The 27,059-nt window shown below is 40.3% G+C and overlaps 1 protein-coding gene across 1 annotated transcript; it reads left to right on the forward strand.

Moving 5' to 3' along the window:
* The first annotated feature begins 6,944 nt into the window (after positions 1 to 6,944).
* LOC133614517 (uncharacterized) lies at positions 6,945 to 21,240 on the forward strand. Its single transcript, XM_061972525.2, has 2 exons — positions 6,945 to 7,858; positions 19,716 to 21,240. Exons 1-2 carry the CDS (start codon positions 7,696 to 7,698, stop codon positions 20,822 to 20,824), a joined length of 1,272 nt encoding a protein of 423 aa, XP_061828509.1. The 5' UTR covers positions 6,945 to 7,695; the 3' UTR covers positions 20,825 to 21,240.
* The last annotated feature ends 5,819 nt before the right edge of the window (positions 21,241 to 27,059 follow it).

Below are 27,059 nucleotides of genomic sequence, written 5' to 3' on the forward strand. Positions count from 1 at the left end.
TTGTTTTTTTGTATTGTTTTATTTTTGTTATTGCTGCTGCATCAAAAATCTACTGCGCAACAAGTCTTCCTCTCAGGGAATAAAACACACTGGTCAATCCCAAGTTCTTTTGGATGACATATACGTTGAGTAAAAAAGACCCCAGAGACAGAATGGTACAATACCACATTTTACTGAAGCTTCAGGAGACCCGCCCTTACAATGCAAGGTTTAAATCCGAACAAAAAGAGTCAGCTTATGTAGAGCGAAAACAGCCCCTCTCGCCCAGAAAGTAGCGCGGCTGCTTCTTCAAAACAGATAAGGAACTGGCCAAAACAGACAAACAGGAGCCCTTAAGACAAAACGAAGAGTTTACTAGCAGACATAAGATAAAAGCGAGGAGGTCACGAGAACACACACTACATGGGAAAATACTAGCTACTTTAAACATGACTATGGGTTAAAAAAGAACACCTAAAAAAATTATCATTCTGACACTACCTGTCATGTGACTAGGGTTGTAAAGGGGTGGCAAGTTTCCGTTAAATTTCTGGGATCTTTGCTGGAGTAATCTACAGTCATACGGTAACAAACAATTACATTTACTCCGTTACATCTACTTGAGTAACTTTTGGGATAAATTGTACTTCTAAGAGTAGTTTTAATGCAACATACTTTTACTTTTACTTGAGTATATTTATAGAGAAGAAACGCTACTTTTACTCCGCTACTTTTACTCCGCTACTTTTATCTACATTCAGCTCGCTACTCGCTACTAATTTTGATCGATCTGTTAATGCACGCTTTGTTTGTTTTGGTCTGTCAGACAGACCTTCAAAGTGCCTGCCTTACTGGTGACGTTTCACTTCGTTCCACCAATCAGATGCAGTCACTGGTGACGTTGGACCAATCAAACAGAGCCAGGGGTCACATGACCTGACTTAAACAAGTTGAAAAACGTATTCGGGTGTTACCATTTAGTGGTCAATCGTACGGAATATGTACTGTACTGTGCAATCTACTAATAAAAGTTCCAATCAATCAATCAAAAGTGTGAAGGAAAAAAGACCATTTTTTATTTTAACCGTACATCCCGTCAAAAGCCTAAAGACTGACTGCACAGTTCCTGTCTTCACAATAAAAGTGCCGCTCCATCGCGCCTGCGCTTTCAAAATAAGAGTCTCCGAAAGCCAGTGCAAACAAGCTAGCAAGCTAGCAAGCTACGGAGTTTGCCGCCAATGTATTTCTTGTAAAGTGTATAAAAACGAATATGGAAGCTGGACAAATAAGAAGCCAAAAACCAACCACTTTCATGTGGTATTAGACAGAAAGGAGGAACTTTTTTTCTCCTCCATTTGAAAACGTGGACCTTATCATCACTACTGTCTGATTACAATCAATGCAAGTCATCAGAATCAGGTAATACACCAACTTATATTCTTGTCAACATGAAAGAAATGTGTTAAACATGCATGTATATTCATTAAAACACCTTTAACATGTAAACAAAAACGTCAAAATAAATAAATATAAATTATATACTGTATATATCAATGTATGTATATATATGTGTATATATATATATGTGTGTGTGTGTATATATATATATATATGTATATATATATGTGTGTATATATATATATATATATATATACATATATATATATATATATATACATATATATATATATATATATATATATATATATATATATATATATGTGTGTGTGTGTGTGTGTGTGTGTGTATGTATATATATATATATATATATATATATATATATATATATATACACCGTATATATATATACATATATGATATGTGTGTGTATGTTACTCATCAGTTACTCAGTACTTGAGTAGTTTTTTCACAACATACTTTTTACTTTTTCTCAAGTAAATATTTGGGTGACTACTCCTTACTTTTACTTGAGTAATAAATCTCTAAAGTAACAGTACTCTTACTTGAGTACAATTTCTGGCTACTCTACCCACCTCTGCTAATAATGTTGTTGTATGCACAACGGCTATAAACGAACATTTGAAAAGAAAACACCCGACAGCGTTCTTGCCATCACCATCAACTAGTCAATCGTCCGCGTGAGTATACGTTGTCATCATTACACAAAAACATGAATGTGTCATTTGTATCTGCGTTGTAAACTCATAAACTAAAACACTGTTTCGCTCTGAGAGGAGCGTTTGGCCTGCCTGTTCAGTGTTTACAAAGACGCGCTCCTCTTTAACGCTAACGTTAACTAGTTGTGCAAATACCTTTTACAACATTAACAGTTACATATACTATGTACAAACCAACAATTAACTTTCACTTTAATCATACTATCATTGTTGTGTTATTAAGCAAAATAAGCAATACTTTTACTTTTGTTGAAATGTTTACACTGTTGTTACAGAATATTTCGTTTTGCACTTTTTTGTATTGGATGTTTATCTTTATTTTTGCACATTTTAGCAAATAAGCAATACTTTTACTTTTGTTGAAATGTTTACACTGTTACAGAATATTTCCGTTTTGCACTTTTTTGTATTGGATCTTTATCTTTATTTTTGCAAATTTTAAAGCAAAATAAGCAATACTTTTACTTTTGAAATGCTTATACTATTGCAGAATATTAAGATTTGCACTGGGTGTTTACTTTTATATTTGCACATTAAAAAGCAAATAAGCTACTTTTAATTTTGTTAAATGTTAAAAGTTTTAAATGTTTACATTGTTACAGAATATTTTGTCATGTTGTTGTCAATGTTGACTGAGTGGCCATCCTTTTTTTTTTGTAAATAAAAGCCATGCCTTTTGAAAAAACTGGCCTACATTTATTTTTTCATCTTCGTTTTAAATAAAAAAATAATCGGTAAAAGGAAAAATAATCTATAGATTAATCGAAAAAATAATCTATAGATTAACCGATTAATCGAAAAAAATAATCTATAGATTAATCGATAGAAAAATAATCGTTAGCTGCAGCCTTAATCAAGAGTACTAAAACCCTTTTCAACATGATTCTGACAACTAAGTAGGCTAAATAACTTTAAACTTTAATACATGCTCGGATAGGCCAGTATCGGTCAGTATCGGTATCGGATCGGAAATGCAAAAACAATATCGGTATCGGATCGGAAGTGCAAAAACCTGGATCGGGACATCCCTACATGTGACGTCCACAAACTTAAGAATCCAAATTACCGTATTTTCCGCACCATAGGGCGCCCTGGGTTATAAGCCGCGCCTTCAATGAACGGCATATTTCAAAACTTTGTCCACCTATAAGCCACCCCGTGTTATAAGCCGCATCTAATTGCGCTAAAGGAATGTCAAAAAAACAGTCAAATAGGTCAGTCAAACTTTAATAATATATTAAAACCAGCGTGATGTGGGCGCGCACGGAGTCGTATATCAACATGGACAGAGCTGTGTGAAAAATGCCACCCGGCCTCTTCGCGTAAACTTAAACTTACCTTAACCACTCGCTCATCTTTTCTTCATCCATCCCTTCGAGTTAGCTTTTATGATGACGCCGGCTGGAAAGGTCTCTTTTGGCAAGGTCTTCCTTTTGAATATCACCATGGGTGGAAGTTTCTGGCCATTAGCATGGCAAGCTAGAACCACAGTGAAGGATGACTTCTCATTCCCTGTGGTGCGAATATTCACCGTACGTGCTCCCGTTGTATCCACAGTGCGGTTCACAGGAATATCAGTTGCTGTGAAATAGTAATCCGTGTGCGGATGGAGAGATTGCGTCTTTTCATGAACCGGATCCCTGTCGCTTAGTAGGAGCCATTTTGTGGTCTTTACAGATGTAAACACACAAAGGAAATTAAACGTACGGTAATATCCGCGCGCTTTTTCTCCTTCTACGCGGGCGGGTGGTTGCTTACAGTAGAAGAAGAAGCGCTTCCTGTTCTATGGGGGCGGGTGCTTACCTTGGCGGTTGCTTGCGTAGAAGAAGAAGCGCTTCCTGTTCTACCGGGAAAAAAAGATGGCGGCTGTTTACCGTAGTTGCGAGATCGAAACTTTATGAAAATGAATCGTAATATTAATCCATATATAAAGCGCACCGGGTTAAAAGCCGCACTGTCAGCTTTTGAGTAAATTTGTGGTTTTTAGGTGCGGCTAATAGTGCGGAAAATACGGTAGCTTTATTGTCCAATGCAGTGAGCTTGTATTAGTCCTTTACATGCTCATGTCGGTTTTTCCTGCAGACGTCCAGCAGATGATTGGTGGACAAGAACAACTTCCTGCTCGGCCACAAAGGGGGAGCGCCACTTTAAAGCGGGAAGATCCACAGCACCCCCGCATTAAAGAGGAAGAGGAGGCGGATATCGTCAAGTCGCCATTGGCTGGTGTCTTTGTGAAGACTGAACACTGTCCAAGCGAGGACAACAAAGGGGCGGAGCCTCCACGACATCGCCCACCACAACACATGACGACAACGGCTGATGGAGACAACTGCGGCGGATTTCAAGCTGACAACCTCTTAGCTCCGTTATCCGACAGTGAGGACGCACCTGAGGATGGACACTCTGAATGCTCTCAAAAGAAGACGGCTGGAAAAGGTTTCACCTGCTCAATTTGCCATAAACTCTTTACTAAGAACTTCCATTTGAACGAGCACATGAGAACGCACACGGGAGAAAAACCTTTCAGCTGCCCGGTCTGCGGCAAAAGCTTTTCTCTGAAGAACAACAGGAACGTGCACCTGCGGACGCACAAGACCGAAAAACCATTCTGTTGTTCAGTTTGCGGCAAAATGTTCTCTCGGAAGGTAAACATGGAGTCGCACATGATCACGCACACAGGCGGGAAACCCTTCGAGTGCTCCGTTTGCGACAAGAGCTTCTCCTACAACACTAATTTGATCACACACATGCGGACACACAAAACAGAAAACACCTTTAGGTGCTCCGTTTGTGGTCGAGGGTTCCGTCAGAGGGTCAACGTGGTCTTGCACATGCGGACGCACACGGGAGAAAAACCTTACAGCTGCCCGCTCTGCGGTAAAAGATGTTCCCTGAAGGCCAATTTGAATCGACACATGAAAACGCACACGGGAGAGAAGCCACATTTTTGTTCACTTTGTGCCAAAACATTCGCTCGGCGCCACACTTTGACAGCGCACATGTTGACTCACAGCAGAAAATGAAAGCTTACCCAACCTGTTTGTGCTAAACGTTGGAAGCCACCAAGAGAGAGCTGTGTGCATCTTAACACATGACCTCATAAACTCTAAGTTGGTGTGCTGCTAAAATAAGCAAATAAGTGTTGAATTGCTCACAATTATTGATGATTGTCTATATTTGTGTTTAGTTTAAAGAGGATTTTGATTGTGACCTCCTTGCTCCTTTCTTCAGCTCTTATCTTGAGCATATTTTTATATATATACAGGTAAAAGCCAGTAAATTAGAATATTTTGAAAAACTTGATTTATTTCAGTAATTGCATTCAAAAGGTGTAACTTGTACATTATATTTATTCATTGCACACAGACTGATGCATTCAAATGTTTATTTCATTGAATTTTGATGATTTGAAGTGGCAACAAATGAAAATCCAAAATTCCGTGTGTCACAAAATTAGAATATTACTTAAGGCTAATACAAAAAAGGGATTTTTAGAAATGTTGGCCAACTGAAAAGTATGAAAATGAAAAATATGAGCATGTACAATACTCAATACTTGGTTGGAGCTCCTTTTGCCTCAATTACTGCGTTAATGCGGCGTGGCATGGAGTCCATGAGTTTCTGGCACTGCTCAGGTGTTATGAGAGCCCAGGTTGCTCTGATAGTGGCCTTCAACTCTTCTGCGTTTTTGGGTCTGGCATTCTGCATCTTCCTTTTCACAATACCCCACAGATTTTCTATGGGACTAAGGTCAGGGGAGTTGGCGGGCCAATTTAGAACAGAAATCAACCCGTGCCTGGTTTACGGGCCATGGTATTTCTGTTCTAAATTGGCCCGCCAACTCCCCTGACCTTAGCCCCATAGAAAATCTGTGGGGTATTGTGAAAAGGAAGATGCAGAATGCCAGACCCAAAAACGCAGAAGAGTTGAAGGCCACTATCAGAGCAACCTGGGCTCTCATAACACCTGAGCAGTGCCAGAAACTCATCGACTCCATGCCACGCCGCATTAACGCAGTAATTGAGGCAAAAGGAGCTCCAACCAAGTATTGAGTATTGTACATGCTCATATTTTTCATTTTCATACTTTTCAGTTGGCCAACATTTCTAAAAATCCCTTTTTTGTATTAGCCTTAAGTAATATTCTAATTTTGTGACACACATAATTTTGGATTTTCATTTGTTGCCACTTCAAATCATCAAAATTAAATGAAATAAACATTTGAATGCATCAGTCTGTGTGCAATGAATAAATATAATGTACAAGTTACATCTTTTGAATGCAATTACTGAAATAAATCAAGTTTTTCAAAATATTCTAATTTACTGGCTTTTACCTGTGTGTGTGTGTGTGTGTGTGTGTGTGTATATATATATATATATATATATATATATATATATATATATATATATATATATGTATGTATATATATATATATATATATATATATATATATATGTATGTATATATATATGTATATATATATATATATATATATATATATATATATATATGTATATATATATATATATATATATATATATATATATGTATGTATATATATATATATATATATATATATATATATATATATATATGTATGTATATATATATATATATATATATATATATATGTATGTATATATATATATATATATATATATGTATGTATATATATATATATATATATATATATATATATATATATACACCTTTATTTATAAAGTTCAACATTTACATGTGAACAAGAACAACCAAAACAAGTACAAAAAAGTACAATACAGCGCCAGTGGGGAGCAGTCGTCATTACCATAGGCGTCTTATAAGTAGACGCACCATTGGCTGCTGTGATGCGAGAAATTGGGCCGCCATCTTGAAGTGGTGATGAGGAGTCGGCGAGCAGCATTAACTGACAGTTGACAGGTAGAAAACAAAGATGCTAAACTGACAGTTGACAGGTAAAAAACAACAGAATAAACTCTCTGCTGCTGCAGCAACAGAGATACAGTATATAAGATATATAGATATCTAATGCATTCATACATGGTTTATGTAGGATATACGCATGTATATATGACCTAATCATATTGTTTCTTCAATTTAAAAATAGATGACCCATTTTTTCACCCCTTCTCTGGGATTATATTCCCAGTTTTGATCTGGGACGTCTGGTCACTTATAGCATATAAGAATATTCTATTACTGTTAAGCAAACTATGAATAATAAAACATGTGTCCTTTATCATAGCTACACGTATGAGGAAAAAGCGCGTGAAAATCAGTGGTATTCAGTGAGGTAAGATGAATTAAATGCGCTGACAGTTCATTGCTCCTGCCAAATGAATTGCACTGAGTGGAGCGGATCACCACTCCAAGATGGCGGCCCCGCGTCTCGTCAGCGCCAGTAGGCAGTAGCGCTCCATGCTGCGTACCCTGAGAACAATTTACTGCCTCAAGATGGCGACAGGGTGACGTCATGGATGTTTCAGCTGCCGTAAAGCCCATTACTGCCGTAAAGCCTCCCATTCAGGAAGAATAAGGCGGAAGTGAGCGTTTTAGCGAGTTGGAAGCATTCAAAATGTTGAAAGATCTGATCAAGGAGCGACTAATGGCGGCAGCCGACGAGATATTTGCGCTGTTCGAAAGAACCATAGAGTCGTACGAGGAGGAACTTTCTCGAAGAAGAGAGGAGAAGGGTCGACGACAACTGCACGAGGCCGCTTGCATAAATCACATTGACGGTATGTTTACATGTTTAATAGTTTTTCTTCAACAATATTGTCGTTTTCTAATAAGCTCGGTGGACAAAGTCAATGTTTCGTTACTGACCGTGACGCCAAAACGCCTTGAAAAGTATGTGTGCGTTAAATATGACTGATTAGTTTTTATATGAACACAATATACAAGGTTTATGCCTGCTATTAAAAATAAGTATTTAAAACCCGAGACAAAAATAAAAACTTTTAAACAAATCAATTTTAATTGACTTCTGACGTCACATTTCAATGATGAAATGATGGACATGTTGTTTTTTCAAGCAACCAATAGGAAAGTGGACATCAGGTCACGTGACGGGACTTAGCTCTGGAGTCCAAAGCTCAACTGTGTTGTACATTATGTACACACTTTTGGATTACAAATCGCCTTCACGGTTACATTTATTTATTTTTTTAATGATGAACTGTAACCAGTAGAGATGCGCGGATAGGCAATTTATTTCATCCGCAACCGCGTCAGAAAGTCGTCAACCATCCGCCATCCACCCGATGTAACGTTTGATCAGAACTGCACCCGCCCGCCATCCACCCGCACCCGCCCGCACCCGCCCGATCTAATATAGACGATGCAAGGCATTAGTGAGGCATACCTGCCAACTACTCCGGTTTTCCCGTAATTCGTACGGTTTTCATCAACCTATTCCGGGTTACGGTTGCAGTGATAAAAAATACGGTTTTTCATTAATTTAAAAAAAAAAAAGGGTGAAAACTACGCGAATTGCACCTTGTGCAGACAAGATTTTTCGATCGGACACGGAGGAATTAGCGATGTAAAAGACCACGTTGGGACAAAAAAACACAAGTCTAATGCCGTTGCTAGCGATACAAGTGGAAAACTTTCAACGTTTTTCGTCGCCCAAACAGATTCTTTGGATGTGATGAATGCCGAAGTTTTATTTACGGAGGCAATAATTGAGCATGGACTTCCAATCGCACTGGCTGATCACATGGGACAGTTAAATGTTTGTAATGCAACCTTTAAAAATCATTACGCGGTGATCGCGGTCCCAAAAATAAACTTTTCTTGCATGATAATGTCCAGAAAAATTTGCTTTATATTACTATAGAGTCCTTTTAACGAATGAGTTTGATGGTTTATCACAAACCTTAAATGAAAGAAGTCCTTTGTTCTCCTGCACCATGCATGCACTTTGGCCTTGCTTCGTGTTTGGTGCGCAATCCTGTCGGCTGTATTTCACAGCACGACATACTGTTAAAAGTGTTTATACTATTTATGCTTTCAAGTCCAAGTTGAAGAAATCTTGTTAAATGTTGACAGCATAACTACCAAAATACAGAAGTATGTCCTTAATATTTTTGCAGTGCTATTTCTGTTGAAAAGTTCAAATGATTACATTAGAGATGTGATGTGCCACTTTTCAAGTGTCTGATGGCTTCAATTAATTTTCATTAATTTTTCATATTTTGAATTCTTTTGAAAGGCTTACAAAAAAACTACATTTGAATTGTAATTCCATGCTATTGACAGGACTATTAATTTTAATGAAGTTAGCTTACCATGTTTACAGTATGATAATTGTGATAGAAATGTGAATTTTAGGCACAGAATATTTTTTACAATTGAACAAGGCAGTAGATTATACAAGCTTGGACAGAAAGTTAATAATGACACCAATTTTTTTTTTTATGGAATTGTTTAGTACTGTTTTACCATTTGTTTACTGTAAAAAGTGTTTATACTTTCAATGAACAAATTGAAGTCTTGTGAAAGGTTGACAGGATAACTGGCATTAACTGTCAAAATAATTTCAAACTATTGAAGTTAGCTTACAGAATAAACATGTCAATCAACCCATATGATTTTTGCTGTAATATTTTTGTTTTGAAAAGTCACTGTGACTGATAGAAAAGTGATGGTTTTAGCAACATTTTAACCTGTCTGAATGCTAATAATCATTTTGCGTCGGGGGGCGAAGCCCTGAACCCTCCACCAGGACTTTGTCCTGGACCTACCGGGGCCTGCGGCCCTTGGACCCTGGCTACTAGGTTTTTCTGATTTCAAAAGTTGGCAGGTATGGTGAGGTTATAAAGCTTTTGCCTGTTAAAGAAAGGAGACTGATCCAATGCAGCACAGACATTCGCGTGCCACGCTATCACGACCCAGACGCACACCAGTGCGCAGTCATTTGGGAGCCGCGCTGAGCGCACCTCCAAGCGCGTCTCGCTGCCGGCGACGGCCGGGTATGGGCCCGACGCTCCAGCGCCATCCATTTTCAGGGCTAGTTGATTCGGCAGGTGGGTTGTTACACACTCCTTAGCGGGTTCCGACTTCCATGGCCACCGTCCTGCTCTCTATATCAACCAGGGTGAGCCCCACCCCTTTCGTGAGCGCACTGCGCGCGGAGTGACCCCTGTTACGCGCCCCCGGCAACAGGGGTGGCGGGCAGGTAAGCTTTTTAATTTCATCCGCCCGATCCGCGGATAACCCGCGGACTCCGCGGTTGTGTCCGCAAACCGCGCATCTCTAGTAACCAGTGTAAAAAAAATAGAATTTTTATTGTTTTTTTTTATTTTTTATTTTTATTATTATTATTTAGACAAAACTGGGACGTAATTTATTATATTTATTATATCTGCGGGGACGGCGTGGGAGAGTTGGGAGAGTGGCCGTGCCAGCAACCGGAGGGTTCCTGGTTCGATCCTCAGCTTCTTTTAAAGTCATTTTGATAGTAGGCTAATATAGACACTTACATCACGTGTTGTCTTCATTATAACACTTATATAAGACTTTTAAAGTCATTTTGATAGTAGGCTAATATAGACACTTACATCACGTGTTGTCTCCATTATAACACTTATATAAGACTTTTAAAGTCATTTTGATAGTAGGCTAATATAGACACTTACATCACGTGTTGTCTTCATTATAACACTTATATAAGACTTTTAAAGTCATTTTGATAGTAGGCTAATATAGACACTTACATCACGTGTTGTCTTCATTATAACACTTATATAGGACTTTTAAAGTCATTTTGATAGTAGGCTAATATAGACACGTACATCACGTGTTGTCTCCATTATAACACTTATATAAGACTTTTAAAGTCATTTTGATAGTAGGCTAATATAGACACTTACATCATGTGTTGCCTTCATTATAACACTTATATAAGACTTTTAAAGTCATTTTGATAGTAGGCTAATATAGACACTTACATAATGTGTTGTCTTCATTATAACACTTATATAAGACTTTTAAAGTCATTTTGATAGTAGGCTAATATAAACACTTACATCATGTGTTGTCTTCATTATAACACTTATATAAGACTTTTAAAGTCATTTTGATAGTAGGCTAATATAGACACTTACATCATGTGTTGTCTTCATTATAACACTTATATAAGACTTTTAAAGTCATTTTGATAGTAGGCTAATATAGACACATCACGTGTTGTCTTCATTATAACACTTATATAGGACTTTTAAAGTCATTTTGATAGTAGGCTAATATAGACACTTACATCACTTGTTGTCTCCATTATAACACTTATATAAGACTTTTAAAGTCATTTTGATAGTAGGCTAATATAGACACTTACATCATGTGTTGTCTTCATTATAACACTTATATAAGACTTTTAAAGTCATGTTGATAGTAGGCCAATATAGTTAATGTAGACACTTACATCATGTGTTGTCTTCATTATAACACTTACATAAGACTTAAAGTTATTTTGATAGTAGGCTAAATCATTTTGATAGTAGGCTAATATAACTAATATAGACACTTACATAATGTGTTGTCTTCATTATAACACTTATATAAGACTTTTAAAGTCATTTTGATAGTAGGCTAATATAGACACTTACATCACGTGTTGTCTTCATTATAACAATTATATAAGACTTTTAAAGTCATTTTGATAGTAGGCTAATATAGACACTTACATCATGTGTTGTCTCCATTATAACACTTATATAAGACTTTTAAAGTCATTTTGATAGTAGGCTAATATAGACACTTACATCACGTGTTGTCTTCATTATAACACTTATATAAGACTTTTAAAGTCATTTTGATCGTAGGCTAATATAGACACTTACATCACGTGTTGTCTTCATTATAACACTTATATAAGACTTTTAAAGTCATTTTGATAGTAGGCTAATATAGACACTTACATCTTGTGTTGTCTTCATTATAACACTTATATAAGACTTTTAAAGTCATTTTGATTGTAGGCTAATATAGACACTTACATCACGTGTTGTCTTCATTATAACACTTATATAAGACTTTTAAAGTCATTTTGATAGTAGGCTAATATAGACACTTACATCACGTGTTGTCTTCATTATAACACTTATATAAGACTTTTAAAGTCATTTTGATAGTAGGCTAATATAGACACTTACATCACGCGTTGTCATCATTATAACACTTATATAAGACTTTTAAAGTCATTTTGATAGTAGGCTAATATAGACACATCACGTGTTGTCTTCATTATAACACTTATATAGGACTTTTAAAGTCATTTTGATAGTAGGCTAATATAGACACTTACATCACGTGTTGTCTTCATTATAACACTTTTATAAGACTTTTAAAGTCATTTTGATAGTAGGCTAATATAGACACTTACATCACGTGTTGTCTTCATTATAACACTTATATAAGACTTTTAAAGTCATTTTGACAGTAGGCTAATATAGACACTTACATCATGTGTTGTCTTCATTATAACACTTATATAAGACTTTTAAAGTCATTTTGACAGTAGGCTAATATAGACACTTACATCATGTGTTGTCTTCATTATAACACTTATATAAGACTTTTAAAGTCATTTTGATAGTAGGCTAATATAGACACTTACATCACATGTTGTCTTCATTATAACACTTATATAAGACTTTTAAAGTCATTTTGATAGTAGGCTAATATAGACACTTACATCACGTGTTGTCTTCATTATAACACTTATATAAGACTTTTAAAGTCATTTTTATAGTAGGCTAATATAGACACTTACATCACGTGTTGCCTTCATTATAACACTTATATAAGACTTTTAAAGTCATTTTGATAGTAGGCTTATATAGACACTTACATCACGTGTTGTCTTCATTATAACACTTATATAGGACTTTTAAAGTCATTTTGATAGTAGGCTAATATAGACACTTACATCACGTGTTGTCTTCATTGTAACACTTATATAAGACTTTTAAAGTCATTTTGATAGGAGGCTAATATAGACACTTACATCACGTGTTGTCTTCATTATAACACTTATATAGGACTTTTAAAGTCATTTTGATAGTAGGCTAATATAGACACTTACATTGTGTGTTGTCTTCATTATAACACTTATATAAGACTTTTACAGTCATTTTGATAGTAGACTAATATAGACACTTACCTCACGTGTTGTCTTCATTATAACACTTATATAGGACTTTTAAAGTCATTTTGATAGTAGGCTAATATAGACACTTACATCACGTGTTGTCTTCATTATAACACTTATATAAGACTTTTAAAGTCATTTTGATAGTAGGCTAATATAGACACTTACATCACGTGTTGTCTTCATTATAACACTTATATAAGACTTTTAAAGTCATTTTGATAGTAGGCTAATATAGACACATCACGTGTTGTCTTCATTATAACACTTGTATAAGACTTTTAAAGTCATTTTGATAGTAGGCTAATATAGACACTTACATCACGTGTTGTCTTCATTATAACACTTATATAAGACTTTTAAAGTCATTTTGATAGTAGGCTAATATAGACACTTACATCTTGTGTTGTCTTCATTAAAACACTTATATAAGACTTTTAAAGTCATTTTGATAGTAGGCTAATATAGACACTTACATCACGTGTTGTCTTCGTTATAACACTTATATAAGACTTTTAAAGTCATTTTGATAGTAGGCTAATATAGACACTTACATCATGTGTTGTCTTCATTATAACACTTATATAAGACTTTTAAAGTCATTTTGATAGTAGGCTAATATAGACACTTACATCACGTGTTGTCTTCATTATAACACTTATATAGGACTTTTAAAGTCATTTTGATAGTAGGCTAATATAGACACATCATGTGTTGTCTTCATTATAACACTTATATAAGACTTTTAAAGTCATTTTGATAGTAGGCTAATATAGACACTTACATCACGTGTTGTCTTCATTGTAACACTTATATAAGACTTTTAAAGTCATTTTGATAGTAGGCTAATATAGACACTTACATCACGTGTTGTCTTCATTATAACACTTATATAGGACTTTTAAAGTCATTTTGATAGTAGGCTAATATAGACACTTACATTGTGTGTTGTCTTCATTATAACACTTATATAAGACTTTTAAAGTCATTTTGATAGTAGGCTAATATAGACACTTACATCACGTGTTGCCTTCATTATAACACTTATATAAGACTTTTAAAGTCATTTTGATAGTAGGCTAATATAGACACTTACATCATGTGTTGCCTTCATTATAACACTTATATAAGACTTTTAAAGTCATTTTGATAGTAGGCTAATATAGACACTTACATCACGTGTTGTCTTCATTATAACACTTATATAAGACTTTTAAAGTCATTTTGATAGTAGGCTAATATAGACACTTACATCTTGTGTTGTCTTCATTATAACACTTATATAAGACTTTTAAAGTCATTTTGATAGTAGGCTAATATAGACACTTACATCTTGTGTTGTCTTCATTATAACACTTATATAAGACTTTTAAAGTCATTTTGACAGTAGGCTAATATAGACACTTACATTGTGTGTTGTCTTCATTATAACACTTATATAAGACTTTTAAAGTAATTTTGATAGTAGGCTAATATAGACACTTACATCATGTGTTGCCTTCATTATAACACTTATATAAGACTTTTGAAGTCATTTTGATAGTAGGCTAACATAGCTAATATAGACACTTACATCATGTGTTGTCTTCATTATAACACTTATATAAGACTTTTAAAGTAATTTTGATAGTAGGCTAATATAGATACTTACATCATGTGTTGTCTTCATTATAACACTTATATAAGACTTTTAAAGTCATTTTGATAGTAGGCTAATATAGACACTTACATCACGTGTTGCCTTCATTATAACACTTATATAAGACTTTTAAAGTCATTTTGATAGTAGGCTAACGTAGATACTTACATCACGTGTTGTCTTCATTGTAACACTTATATAAGACTTTTAAAGTCATTCTGATAGTAGGCTAATATAGACACTTACATCATGTGTTGTCTTCATTATAACACTTATATAAGACTTTTAAAGTCATTTTGATAGTAGGCTAATATAGACACTTACATCATGTTTAATAAAAAAAACGAACCCCAAAACTCAAAATTGCGCTCTAGCGCCCCCTAGGAAAAAAAAAAAAACAGACTGCCTGTAACTCCTACTAGGAAGGTCGGAAAGACATGAAACAAAATCCTCTATGTAGGTCTGACTTAGACCTAGTTTTCATAATTGTATATCCTTGGGCTAAAATCAACAGGAAGTTGGCAATTCCCCCTTCAAGACAAAAAAGTACTAAAAACAGTCACTTTTGCCTCTTTGAGCTGTAATTTGACCCCCTTAACATGCTTCAAAACTCACCGAACTGAACACACACATCAGGACTAGCAGAATTTGCGATCTAATAAAAAAACCTAACCCCAAATTTAAAAATTGCGCTCTAGAGCAATTTTTTAATAAAACGGAGAAAAAACTGCTCCTCGGGAAAAAAAATGACAAAACTGCCTGTAACTCCCACTGGGAAGGTCGGAGAGACATGAAACAAAAACTTCAATGTAGGTCTCACTTAGACCTACATTTCATAAATTGACAACCCCCAGCAAAAATCAACAGGAAGTTTGCTATTCCCCCTTCAAAACAACATTTTTGTAAAAACCGGTCACCTTCCTTCAAAATCTATCTCCTCTGAGCGCGTTTGTCGTTTCGGCTTCAAACTAACACAGGAGAGAGATTGAACCCTTGTGTATAAAAGTATAGAACAGCTTTTTAATACCGGCTCAGGTTTTGATTTTATGACCCTTCAAAGACCCGCTGCACTGATGCTGCTGCGCTGCTGTTTTTTTTAAGATGGTTGCTCAAAAGCAGGAAGCACCAACATGCCCACACAATGCAGACAAGGTAGGTACACTAGACAAAAGTCTTGGGACACTTCAGACTAAAAGTAGACAAAAGTATTGGGACACTTAGGACTAGCACCTGCCAAATACGCGGGCCCGACCAATGCTGCTTGCAGCTTTAATTAGGGCCCGCATGGCCCATTGCATAAGGACTCCCACAGGGAGTCCTTATGCAATGGGACATAAGGACCTATTGAATTTGTAAGGTTTTATTCTTTATTCTTTATTCTTCCGCCGCCACATTAAACTGTAATTTGACCCACTTAACATGCTTCAAAACTCACCATATTTGACCCACACATCAGGACCTGCGAAAATTGCCTTTTAATAAAAAAACCGAACCCCAAAACTCAAACTTGCGCTCTCGCGCCCCCTAGGGAAAAAAAAAACTGACTGCCTGTAACTCCTACTAGGAAGGTCGGAAAGACATGAAACAAAATCCTCTATGTAGGTCCGACTTAGACCTACATTTCATAATTGTATATCCTTGGGCTAAAATCAACAGGAAGTTGGCAATTCCCCCTTCAAGACAAAAAAGTACTAAAAACAGTCACTTTTGCCTCTTTGAGCTGTAATTTGACCCCCTTAACATGCTTCAAAACTCACCGAACTGAACACACACATCAGGACTAGCAGAATTTGCGATCTAATAAAAAGACCTAACCCCAAATTTAAAAATTGCGCTCTAGAGCAATTTTTTACTTAGACCTACATTTCATAAATTGACAACCCCCAGCAAAAATCAACAGGAAGTTTGCTATTCCCCCTTCAAAACAACATTTTTGTAAAGACCGGTCACCTTCCTTCAAACATTATCTCCTCTGAGCGCGTTTGTCGTTTAGGCTTCAAACTAACACAGGAGAGAGATTGAACCCTTGTGTATAAAAGTATAGAACAGCTTTTTAATACCTGCTCCGGTTTTGATTTTATGACCCTTCAAAGACCCGCTGCACTGATGCTGCTGCGCTGCTGTTTTTTTTAAGATGGCTGCTCAAAAGCAGGAAGCACCAACGTGCCCACACAATGCAGACAAGGTAGGTACACTAGACAAAAGTATTGGGACACTTATGACTACCACCGGACAAAAGTATTGGGACACTTAGGACGACAACTGGACAAAGGTATTGGGACACTTGGGACTACAACTTGACAAAAGTATTGGGAAACTTGGGACTAAAACTTGACAAAAGTTTTGGGCCACTTGGGACTAAAACTTGACAAAAGTATTGGGACACTTGACTACAACTTGACATAAATATTGGGACACTTCGGATTACCACTGAACAAAAGTATTGGGACACTTAGGACTAAAACTTGACAAAAGTATTGGGCCACTTGGGACTAAAACTTGACAAAAGTATTGGGACACATAGAACTACCACTGGACAAAAGTATTGGGACACTTACACTGGCCAAAAGTATTGGGACACTTAGGACTACAACTGGACTAAAGTATTGGGACACTTAGGACTAAAACTGGACAAATGTTTTGGGACACTTAGGACTAAAACTGGACAAAAGTATTGGGACACTTAGGATTAAAACTTGACAAATGTATTGGGACACTTAGGACTACAACTTGACAAAAGTATTGGGACACTTACTACTAAAACTGGACAAAAGTATTGGGACACTTAGGACTAGCACCTGCCAAATATGCGGGCCCGACCAATGCTGCTTGCAGCTTTAATTTTTTTTTGTATTTTTGTTCCAATATGGCTCTTTCAACATTTTGGGTTGCCGACGCCTGTAAGTCTGGATATGCTAACCATTTTAGCACTTGTTCGTCATTTCTGTGGGGTTTTTGCACCAAGTGGATTTGTTCCACCAGTGATGCTGCGTGTACCCCCTAACCTTTTTTGTGCTGAATTTCCATCTTTGATTGCACCGTGACAAGGTGAGTGCTCTGTCTAACTCAGCGTTTCTCAAAGTGTGGGGCGCGCCCCACTGGTGGGGAATAGAGACATGACAGGTGGGGCGCGAGGAACGGGAGGAAATGTCACTTTAAATTTTTTTTTTAATTATTATATTTTTAGATTATTTTTTTTACTATGCTTTCATTTTCCATACACACTGGGTAGCAGGCTAATGTGTGGACCACAATTACACAAATATATACATTTGTGACTCGCACCTCAAAGGTCGTCGTGCCAGAGCCAGCGCCTGCAGAGAAACAAAAATGTGACGGGCACACACTGTGTCATTCACCGGGAAGCACTCGCGTCAAGGCAGCTCAGCCCCGAACTCAATGAGGTTTTAACAGATGTTGTGAGCGCGGTAAATTTGATCAAAACACGACCACTGAAAGTGCGACTGTTCTCTGCACTGTGTGAGGAAATGGGAGCTGATCATACAGCCGTGCTGTTTCACAGTGAAGCAAGGTGGCTCTCCTGGGGGAAAGTGCTGTCACTTGCCCTGTCTTGCCAAATGCATAGCTCCTCCTTTTTTTTTTTGCAAAGATTGCAAAGTGGCACTTTCATTGTATTTATTATTGAACTTGATGCAAGTTATTTGATTTATTATTGAACTTGATGCAAGTTATAACACTTTTGTTTTATTTATTATTGAACTTGATGCAAGTTATAACACTTTTTTTGATTTATTATTGAACTTGATGCAAGTTATAACACTTTTTTTGATTTATTATTGAACTTGATGCAAGTTATTGGATTTATTATTGAACTTGATGCAAGTTATAACACTTTTTTTGATTTATTATTGAACTTGATGCAAGTTATTGGATTTATTATTGAACTTGATGCAAGTTATAACACTTTTTTGATTTATTATTGAACTTGATGCAAGTTATAACACTTTTTTTTATTTATTATTGAACTTGATGCAAGTTATAACACTTTTATTTGATTTATTATTGAACTTGATGCAAGTTATAACACTTTTTTGATTTATTACTGAACGTGATGCAAGTTATAACACTTTTTTGGATTTATTATTGAACTTGATGCAAGTTATAACACTTTTTTTGATTTATTATTGAACTTGATGGAAGTTATTTTATTTATTATTGAACTTGATGCAAGTTATACCACAGCTGCACAGTTATTTTATTTATTATTGAACTTAATGTTATTTTATGTTATTGAGTTCAATCCCGGGCTCGGGATCTTTCTGTGTGGAGTTTGCATGTTCTCCCCGTGACTGCGTGGGTTCCCTCCGGGTACTCCGGCTTCCTCCCACTTCCAAAAACATGCACCTGGGGATAGGTTGATTGGCAACACTAAAAATTGGCCCTAGTGTGTGAATGTTGTCTGTCTATCTGTGTTGGCCCTGCGATGAGGTGGCGACTTGTCCAGGGTGTACCCCGCCTTCCGCCCGATTGTAGCTGAGATAGGCTCCAGCGCCCCCGCGACCCCAAAGGGAATAAGCGGTAGAAAATGGATGGATGGATGGAGTTCGAATGTATACAACTTGATGTTCAATAAATTTGAAAATGTTAAAGCTTGGCATTAGCGCTCTGTTGGGGCGATGGGGGCAGGTGGGGCTTGAAAACTCCCCCTTGTCCAAAGTGGGGGATGACAAAAAAGTTTGAGAACCACTGGTCTAACTGCACTCCTGCCATTTCTACGCTTCGTTTTGCCTCTCGGTGTCTCTGCCGATCCACGTTTAATTAGTGTGTTTGTGTCCTGCAGACGTCCTGCAGCTGTTTGGGCGACAAGAAGAACGTCCTCCTCAGCCACACAGGGGGAGCTCCACTTTGATGCGGGAGGATCCACAGCCCCCGCACATTAAAGAGGAGGAGGAGGAGGAGGTTTGGACCACGCAGGAAAGAGAGTGTCTTCTCGGGCTGAAGGAGGCCGAGTTGCCACTGACCGGTTTCTCTGGGAAGACTGAATATGAAGAAGACGAACCACAAGCAGACCAGCCCTTAGCGCCACTGTCAGATAGTGACGACACAACATCACACGAAGACGGGGACGACAACCAAGAACCTTTGAGCGGTGACATGAGGACCCACACGGACAACAAATACTGTGAATGCTCTAATAAGAAAACTGGTAAAAAATGTGTCCACTGCTCAGAGAGCAGTTTTAGTCAACAAGAAACATGCGCAGAAGCGAAACCATTCAGTTGCTCAGTTTGTCGTAAAATATTTACCAAAAATAGCCATTTGAACGAGCACGCGAAAACACACGCAGGGGAAAAACCTTTCAATTGTTCCGTTTGCGCCAAAAGATTTACCAATAAGAGCCACCTGAATGAGCACGTGAGGACGCACACGGGAGAAAGACCTTTTCGTTGCTCGCTTTGCGTCAAAAGCTTTGCCAAAAAGAGCAATTTGAACGACCACATGAAAACGCACACGGGCGAAAGATCTTTCGGTTGTTCCGTCTGTGGCAAAGCTTTCTCGCAAAAAGTAATCCTGGTAAGCCACATGGCCACACACGCGGGCGATAAACCTTACAGCTGCTCGGTGTGTGTTAAAGGATTTGCCAAAAAGAGCTATTTGAATGTGCACATGAAAACGCACACGGGGGAAAGACCGTTCTGTTGTGCAGTTTGTGGCAAAACATTCTCCCGGAAGGTATTCATGGCCAACCACATGAGAACGCACACGGGGGAAAAACCTTTCAGTTGCTCCGTTTGCGTCAAGAGCTTTGCTAAAAAGAGCAACATGATCGAGCATATGAGGACGCACACGGGGGAGAAACCTTTTAGTTGCGCAGTCTGCGGTAGAAGCTTCTCTTACAAGAACAATAGGAACGTACACATGCTGACACACAAAAGCAAAAACCTCTAGGTCAGGGGTCGGCAACCTTTACCACTCAAAGAGCCATTTTGGCCAGTTTCACAAAATAAAGAAAACAATGGGAGCCACAAAACTCTTTTGAAATTTAAAATGAAATAACACTGCATACAAAGTTTTTTTTTTGCTTTGTGCTATGTATAAATCAGGGGTCTCAGACACGCAGCCCGCACCTTAATATGAAAATGTTATGTTAATACGGCCCGCGAGTTTTATATGAATGGCGCTTGACAGCCCTCCCGATTTTTCCGGGAGACTCACGAATTTCAGGGCAACTATTCTATCGAACGTCCGCTGATTTTCACCCAAATAACAATAATAAGGGCATACCGTGATGGCACAGCAATTAGTGCCCTCTACAACCTGTACAAACAGCGTGCCAGCCCAGTCACACGTTGTATGCAGCTTTTGCAAACCCCGCCCACCTCAACCGACGCACGGGGGGGGGGGGGGGGGGGGGGGGGGGGGGGGGTTGATGTGTGGGAGGGCAGAGTTGGGAGGGGTGTGGTTTGGTGGTAGCGGGGGGTGTATAATGTAGCCCGGAAGAGTTAGGGATGCATGGGATTCTGGGTATTTGTTCTGTTGTGTTTATTTTGTGTTACGGTGCGGATGTTCTCCCGAGATGTGTTTGTCACTCTTGTTTGGTGTGGGTTCACAGTGTGGCGCATATTTGTAACCTACTCAGTGGCCTAGTGGTTATAGTGTCCGCCCTGAGATCGGTAGGTTGTGAGTTCAAACCCCGGCCGAGTCATACCAAAGACTATAAAAAAAAATGGGACCCATTACCTCCCTGCTTGGCACTCAGCATCAAGGGTTGGAATTGGGGGTTAAATCACCAAAATGATTCCCGGGCGCGGCCACCGCTGCTGCCCACTGCTCCCCTCACCTCCCAGGGGGTGATCAAGGGTGATGGGTCAAATGCAGAGAATAATCTCGCCACACCTAGTGTGTGTGTGACAATCATTGGTACTTTAACTTTTTACTTTAACTTTAACAGTGTTAAAGTTGTTTGTACGGCCACCCTCAGCGTGACCTGTATGGCTGTTGACCAAGTATGCATTGCTGTCACTTACGTGTGCAAGCCGAAGCTGCATGCAACATGTGGCTGGGCTGGCACGCCCTTATTATTGTCGTTTGGGTGAAAATCGGAGAATATTTGCCCCGGGAGATTTCTGGGAGAGGCACTGAAATCCGGAAGTCTCCCGGGAAAATCGGGAGGGTCGGCAAGTATGCGGCTGAGCCGCATCAAGAGTGGTCAAAGAGCCGCATGCGGCTCCGGAGCCGCGGGTTGCAGGTGAAGAAGATTTAAAGGGTAAATACGGTATCACATTTGAGAACTTACAAGAGGAAACACTTTTGGTTGTTCGCTTCTCTAAAAGCTATTTGGATTTGACACACGAGAGCACGGTTGTTTGAAATAAATTGTGATATCTTTGCAGCTCTTATTTCTTCCTCAGTGTTCATCGTCAAGTCTCCTTAAATACTTCTGCAGGATGGTAGTGGTGTGACATCGTGGCGGTTGTGGTTGCCAAACAAACTTCCATGGACGGAGGTCTGTAAGATTCTTGAGGGCGACTCAGTCAGCAGTTTCCTACACCGGCCAGGATGAGGACGAGGTACGTCTCTGGAGGTTCTTCACCATTGTATCGAGACGGTTTCATTGTTGGTGTCGGGAGGAGCGGTAAAACCGCTGCTCCTCAATCCTGCTGGCTCAGAGCAACCGCTGGTCTCTCTAGTCACCTGGGGGGAGGATCACTCCTTCTGTCAGGTCAGACTGCAACACATTGAGATGTGGAATTACAATTTAATAAATGTATTTGGCAGGGATGTAGTGATAAATACTGATAACCGAGGTACCGTATTTTCCGCACCATAAGGCGCCCTGGGTTATAAGCCGCGCCTTCAATGAACGGCATATTTCAAAACTTTGTCCACCTATAAGCCGCCCCGTGTTGTAAGCCGCATCTAACTGCGCTAAAGGAATGTCAAAAAAACAGTCAGATAGGTCAGTCAAACTTTAATAATATATTAAAAACCAGCGTGATGTGGGCGCGCATGGAGTCGTATATCAACATGGACGGAGCTGCGTGAAAAAAGCCACCCGGCCTCTTCGCGTAAACTTCCCTTAACCACTCGCTCATCTTTTCTTCATCCATCCATCCTTTCGAGTTAGCTTTTATGATGACGCCGGCTGGAAAGGTCTCTTTTGGCAAGGTCTTCCTTTTGAATATCACCATGGGTGGAAGTTTCTGGCCATTAGCATGGCAAGCTAGAACCACAGTGAAGGATGACTTCTCATTCCCTGTGGTGCGAATATTCACCGTACGTGCTCCCGTTGTATCCACAGTGCGGTTCACAGGAATATCAAAAGTCAGTGGAACCTCGTCCATGTTGATAATGTTCTCTGGCCGGATCTTTTTTTCAGCTATCTTGTTTTTACAATATGCACGGAAAGTAGCCAGCTTTTCTTGAAAGTCTTTAGGCAGTTGCTGTGAAATAGTAGTCCCTGTGCGGATGGAGAGATTGCGTCTTTTCATGAACCGGAAACCTGTCGCTTAGTAGGAGCCATTTTGTGGTCTTTACAGATGTAAACACACAAAGGAAATGAAACGTAATATCCGCGCGCTTCTTCTTCTTCTACGCAGGCGGGTGGTTGCTTACAGTAGAAGAAGAAGCGCTTCCTGTTCTATGGGGGCGGGTGCTTACCTTGGCGGTTGCTTGCGTAGAAGAAGAAGCACTTCCTCTTCTACGGGGAAAAAAGATGGCGGCTGTTTACCGTAGTTGCGAGACCGAAACTTTATGAAAATGAATCTTAATATTAATCCATATATAAAGCGCACCGGGTTATAAGCCGCACTGTCAGCTTTTGAGTAAATGTGTGGTTTTTAGGTGCGGCTAATAGTGCGGAAAATACGGTATAAGTCTCATCGGTTAGGATTACCGTTTTAAATTACAGTTGTCAAGCTCGCTAACTTAAATGCTGACATGAAAACAAGACTTTAACGTCTTTACCCATTAAAAAACCTGACATACTGCAATCTAAACTTATATAAACTTTACATTGTGTACATTGAACCTGGATGTTGTGCTCTCTGACAACAGAGTGAACGGTCTGTATCATACAAGACGGAGGTGTTTTTAGGGTGTGTTTAAGGAACGCAGAACAAAGTAGGACTCCACAATGTCTACAAGAAATTAAAAAAATATTTTTTTCTCCGCACTTTTTATTTAAGTAAGTCATAAAGTGCTGCAAGTACAAACCAATATTTAAAACTATAAAAGCTTAGTTAAGTTAAGTTACCAGTGATTGTCACACACACACACACACACTAGGTGTGGTGAAATTTGTCCTCTGCATTTGACCCATCACCCTTGATCACCCCCTGGGAGGTGAGGGGAGCAGTGAGCAGCAGCGGTGGCCGCGCCTGGGAAGCATTTTTGGTGATTTAACCCCCAATTCCAACCCTTGATGCTGAGTGCCAAGCAGGGAGGTAATGGCTACCATTTATATATATATATATATATATATATATATATATATATATATGTATGTGTGTGTGTGTGTGTGTGTGTGTGTGTGTATATATATGTGTGTGTATATATATATATATATATATATATATATATATATATATAAATTAGAGATGCGCGGATAGGCAATTATTTCATCCGCAACCGCATCACAAAAGTCGTCAACCATCCGCATCCACCCAAACTAACATTTAATCAAAACCGCACCCGCCCGTTGTTATATATCTAATATAGACGATGCAAGGCATTAGTGAGGTTATAAAGCTTTTGCCTGTTAAAGAAAGGAGACTGATCCAATGCAGCAGAGACATTCAATGCGTGCCACGCTGTCACGGCCCAGACGCACACCAGTGCGCAATCATCTGGGAGCCGCGCTGAGCGCACCTCCAAGCGCATGGAGGTGCGACGTCCCTCGCACCCGCGGCGGCTCCACCCGGGCTCGCGCCCGAGGCTTCAGCGCGCACCGCGGCGGCCATCCTACTCGTCGCGGCCTAGCCCTCGCGGCTCTCGCTGCCGGCGACGGCCGGGTATGGGCCCGACGCTCCAGCGCCATCCATTTTCAGGGCTAGTTGATTCGGCAGGTGGGTTGTTACACACTCCTTAGCGGGTTCCGACTTCCATGGCCACCGTCCTGCTGTCTATATCAACCAACACCTTTTCTGGGGTCTGATGAGCGTCGGCATCGGGCGCCTTAACCCGGCGTTCGGTTCATCCCGCAGCGCCAGTTCTGCTTACCAAAAGTGGCCCACTCGGCTCACCAGGGTGAGCCCCACCCCTTTCGTGAGCGCACTGTGCGCGGAGTGACCCCTGTTACGAGCCCCCGGCAACGGGGGTGGCGGGCAGGTAAGCTGCGCGGGCGGAGCGCGCGGAGTGACCCCTGTTACGAGCCCCCAGCCACAGGGGTGGCGGGCAAGTAAGCTGCTTACCTGCTGCGCGTGACGCCGGCCGCGGCGAAGGCGGACGAGGCGGGGTGTCGGTGCGGTGGGCGCGGTGGTGACCCTGGACGTGCGTCGGGCCCTTCTCGCGGATCGCCTCAGCTACGGCTCCCGGTGGGGCCCTCTCGGGGGAAGGGGCCTCGGTCCCGGACCCCGGCGAGGCGTCCCTTCTCCGCTCCGTAAAAGTGTCCATCTCTTTTTTTTTTCTTCTTCTGTTGTGGCATATGCTGCAGGTGCCTGCTCGTTTTTCGTATGTGGGTAACAACATTTAACTATGTATATATATTTACCAATTGTCTTGGTTGACAAGACTCTGCAGCATCGCGTGGACATCGGGGGCGGTACCTCTGGATTGGCAGACCAGGGTGGTGGTTCCTCTCTTTAAGAAGGGGAACCGGAGGGTGTGTTCTAACTATCGTGGGATCACACTCCTCAGCCTTCCCGGTAAGGTCTATTCAGGTGTACTGGAGAGGAGGCTATGCCGGATAGTCCAACCTCGGATTCAGGAGGAACAGTGTGGTTTTCGTCCTGGTCGTGGAACTGTGGACCAGCTCTATACTCTGGGCAGGGTCCTTGAGGGTGAATGGGAGTTTGCCCAACCAGTCTACATGTGTTTTGTGGACTTGGAGAAGGCATTGGACCGTGTCCCTCGGGAAATCCTGTGGGGAGTGCTCAGAGAGTATGGGGTATCGGACTGTCTGATTGTGGCGGTCCGCTCCCTGTATGCTCAGTGCCAGAGCTTGGTCCGCATTGCCGGCAGTAAGTCGGACACGTTTCCGGTGAGGGTTGGACTCCGCCAAGGCTGCCCTTTGTCACCCATTCTGTTCATAACTTTTATGGACAGAATTTCTAGGCGCAGTCAAGGCGTTGAGGGGATCCGGTTTGGTGGCTGCAGGATTAGGTCTCTGCTTTTTGCAGATGATGTGGTCCTGATGGCTTCATCTGGCCAGGATCTTCAGCTCTCGCTGGATCGGTTCGCAGCCGAGTGTGAAGCGACTGGGATGAGAATCAGCACCTCCAAGTCCGAGTCCATGGTTCTCGCCCGGAAAAGGGTGGAGTGCCATCTCCGGGTTGGGGAGGAGATCTTGCCCCAAGTGGAGGAGTTCAAGTACCTCGGAGTCTTGTTCACGAGTGAGGGAAGAGTGGATGGTGAGATCGACAGGCGGATCGGCGCGGCGTCTTCAGTAATGCGGACGCTGTATCGATCCGTTGTGGTGAAGAAGGAGCTGAGCCGGAAGGCAAAGCTCTCAATTTACCGGTCGATCTACGTTCCCATCCTCACCTATGGTCATGAGCTTTGGGTTATGGCCGAAAGGACAAGATCACGGGTACAAGCGGCCGAAATGAGTTTCCTCCGCCGGGTGGCGGGGCTCTCCCTTAGAGATAGGGTGAGAAGCTCTGCCATCCGGGGGGAGCTCAAAGTAAAGCCGCTGCTCCTCCACATCGAGAGGAGCCAGATGAGGTGGTTCGGGCATCTGGTCAGGATGCCACCCGAACGCCTCCCTAGGGAGGTGTTTAGGGCACGTCCGACCGGTAGGAGGCCGCGGGGAAGACCCAGGACACGTTGGGAAGACTATGTCTCCCGGCTGGCCTGGGAACGCCTCGGGGTCCCACAGGAAGAGCTGGACGAAGTGGCTGGGGAGAGGGAAGTCTGGGCTTCCCTGCTTAGGCTGCTGCCCCCGCGACCCGACCTCGGATAAGCGGAAGAAGATGGATGGATGGATGGATATATATATTTCCGAATTGGTTTAACTGCCACCCGC

Source organism: Nerophis lumbriciformis, linkage group LG01, assembly GCF_033978685.3.
Source record: "Nerophis lumbriciformis linkage group LG01, RoL_Nlum_v2.1, whole genome shotgun sequence".
Lineage (NCBI taxonomy): Eukaryota > Metazoa > Chordata > Actinopteri > Syngnathiformes > Syngnathidae > Nerophis > Nerophis lumbriciformis.

Excerpts from the sequence above, each read along its gene's own strand:
- LOC133614517 (XM_061972525.2), top strand. The coding sequence starts at position 7,696 with ATGTTGAAAGATCTGATCAAGGAGCGACTAATGGCGGCAGCCGACGAG. Across the intron at positions 7,859-19,715 it reads TTGCATAAATCACATTGACG|ACGTCCTGCAGCTGTTTGGG; the intron begins GTATGTTTACAT and ends TGTGTCCTGCAG.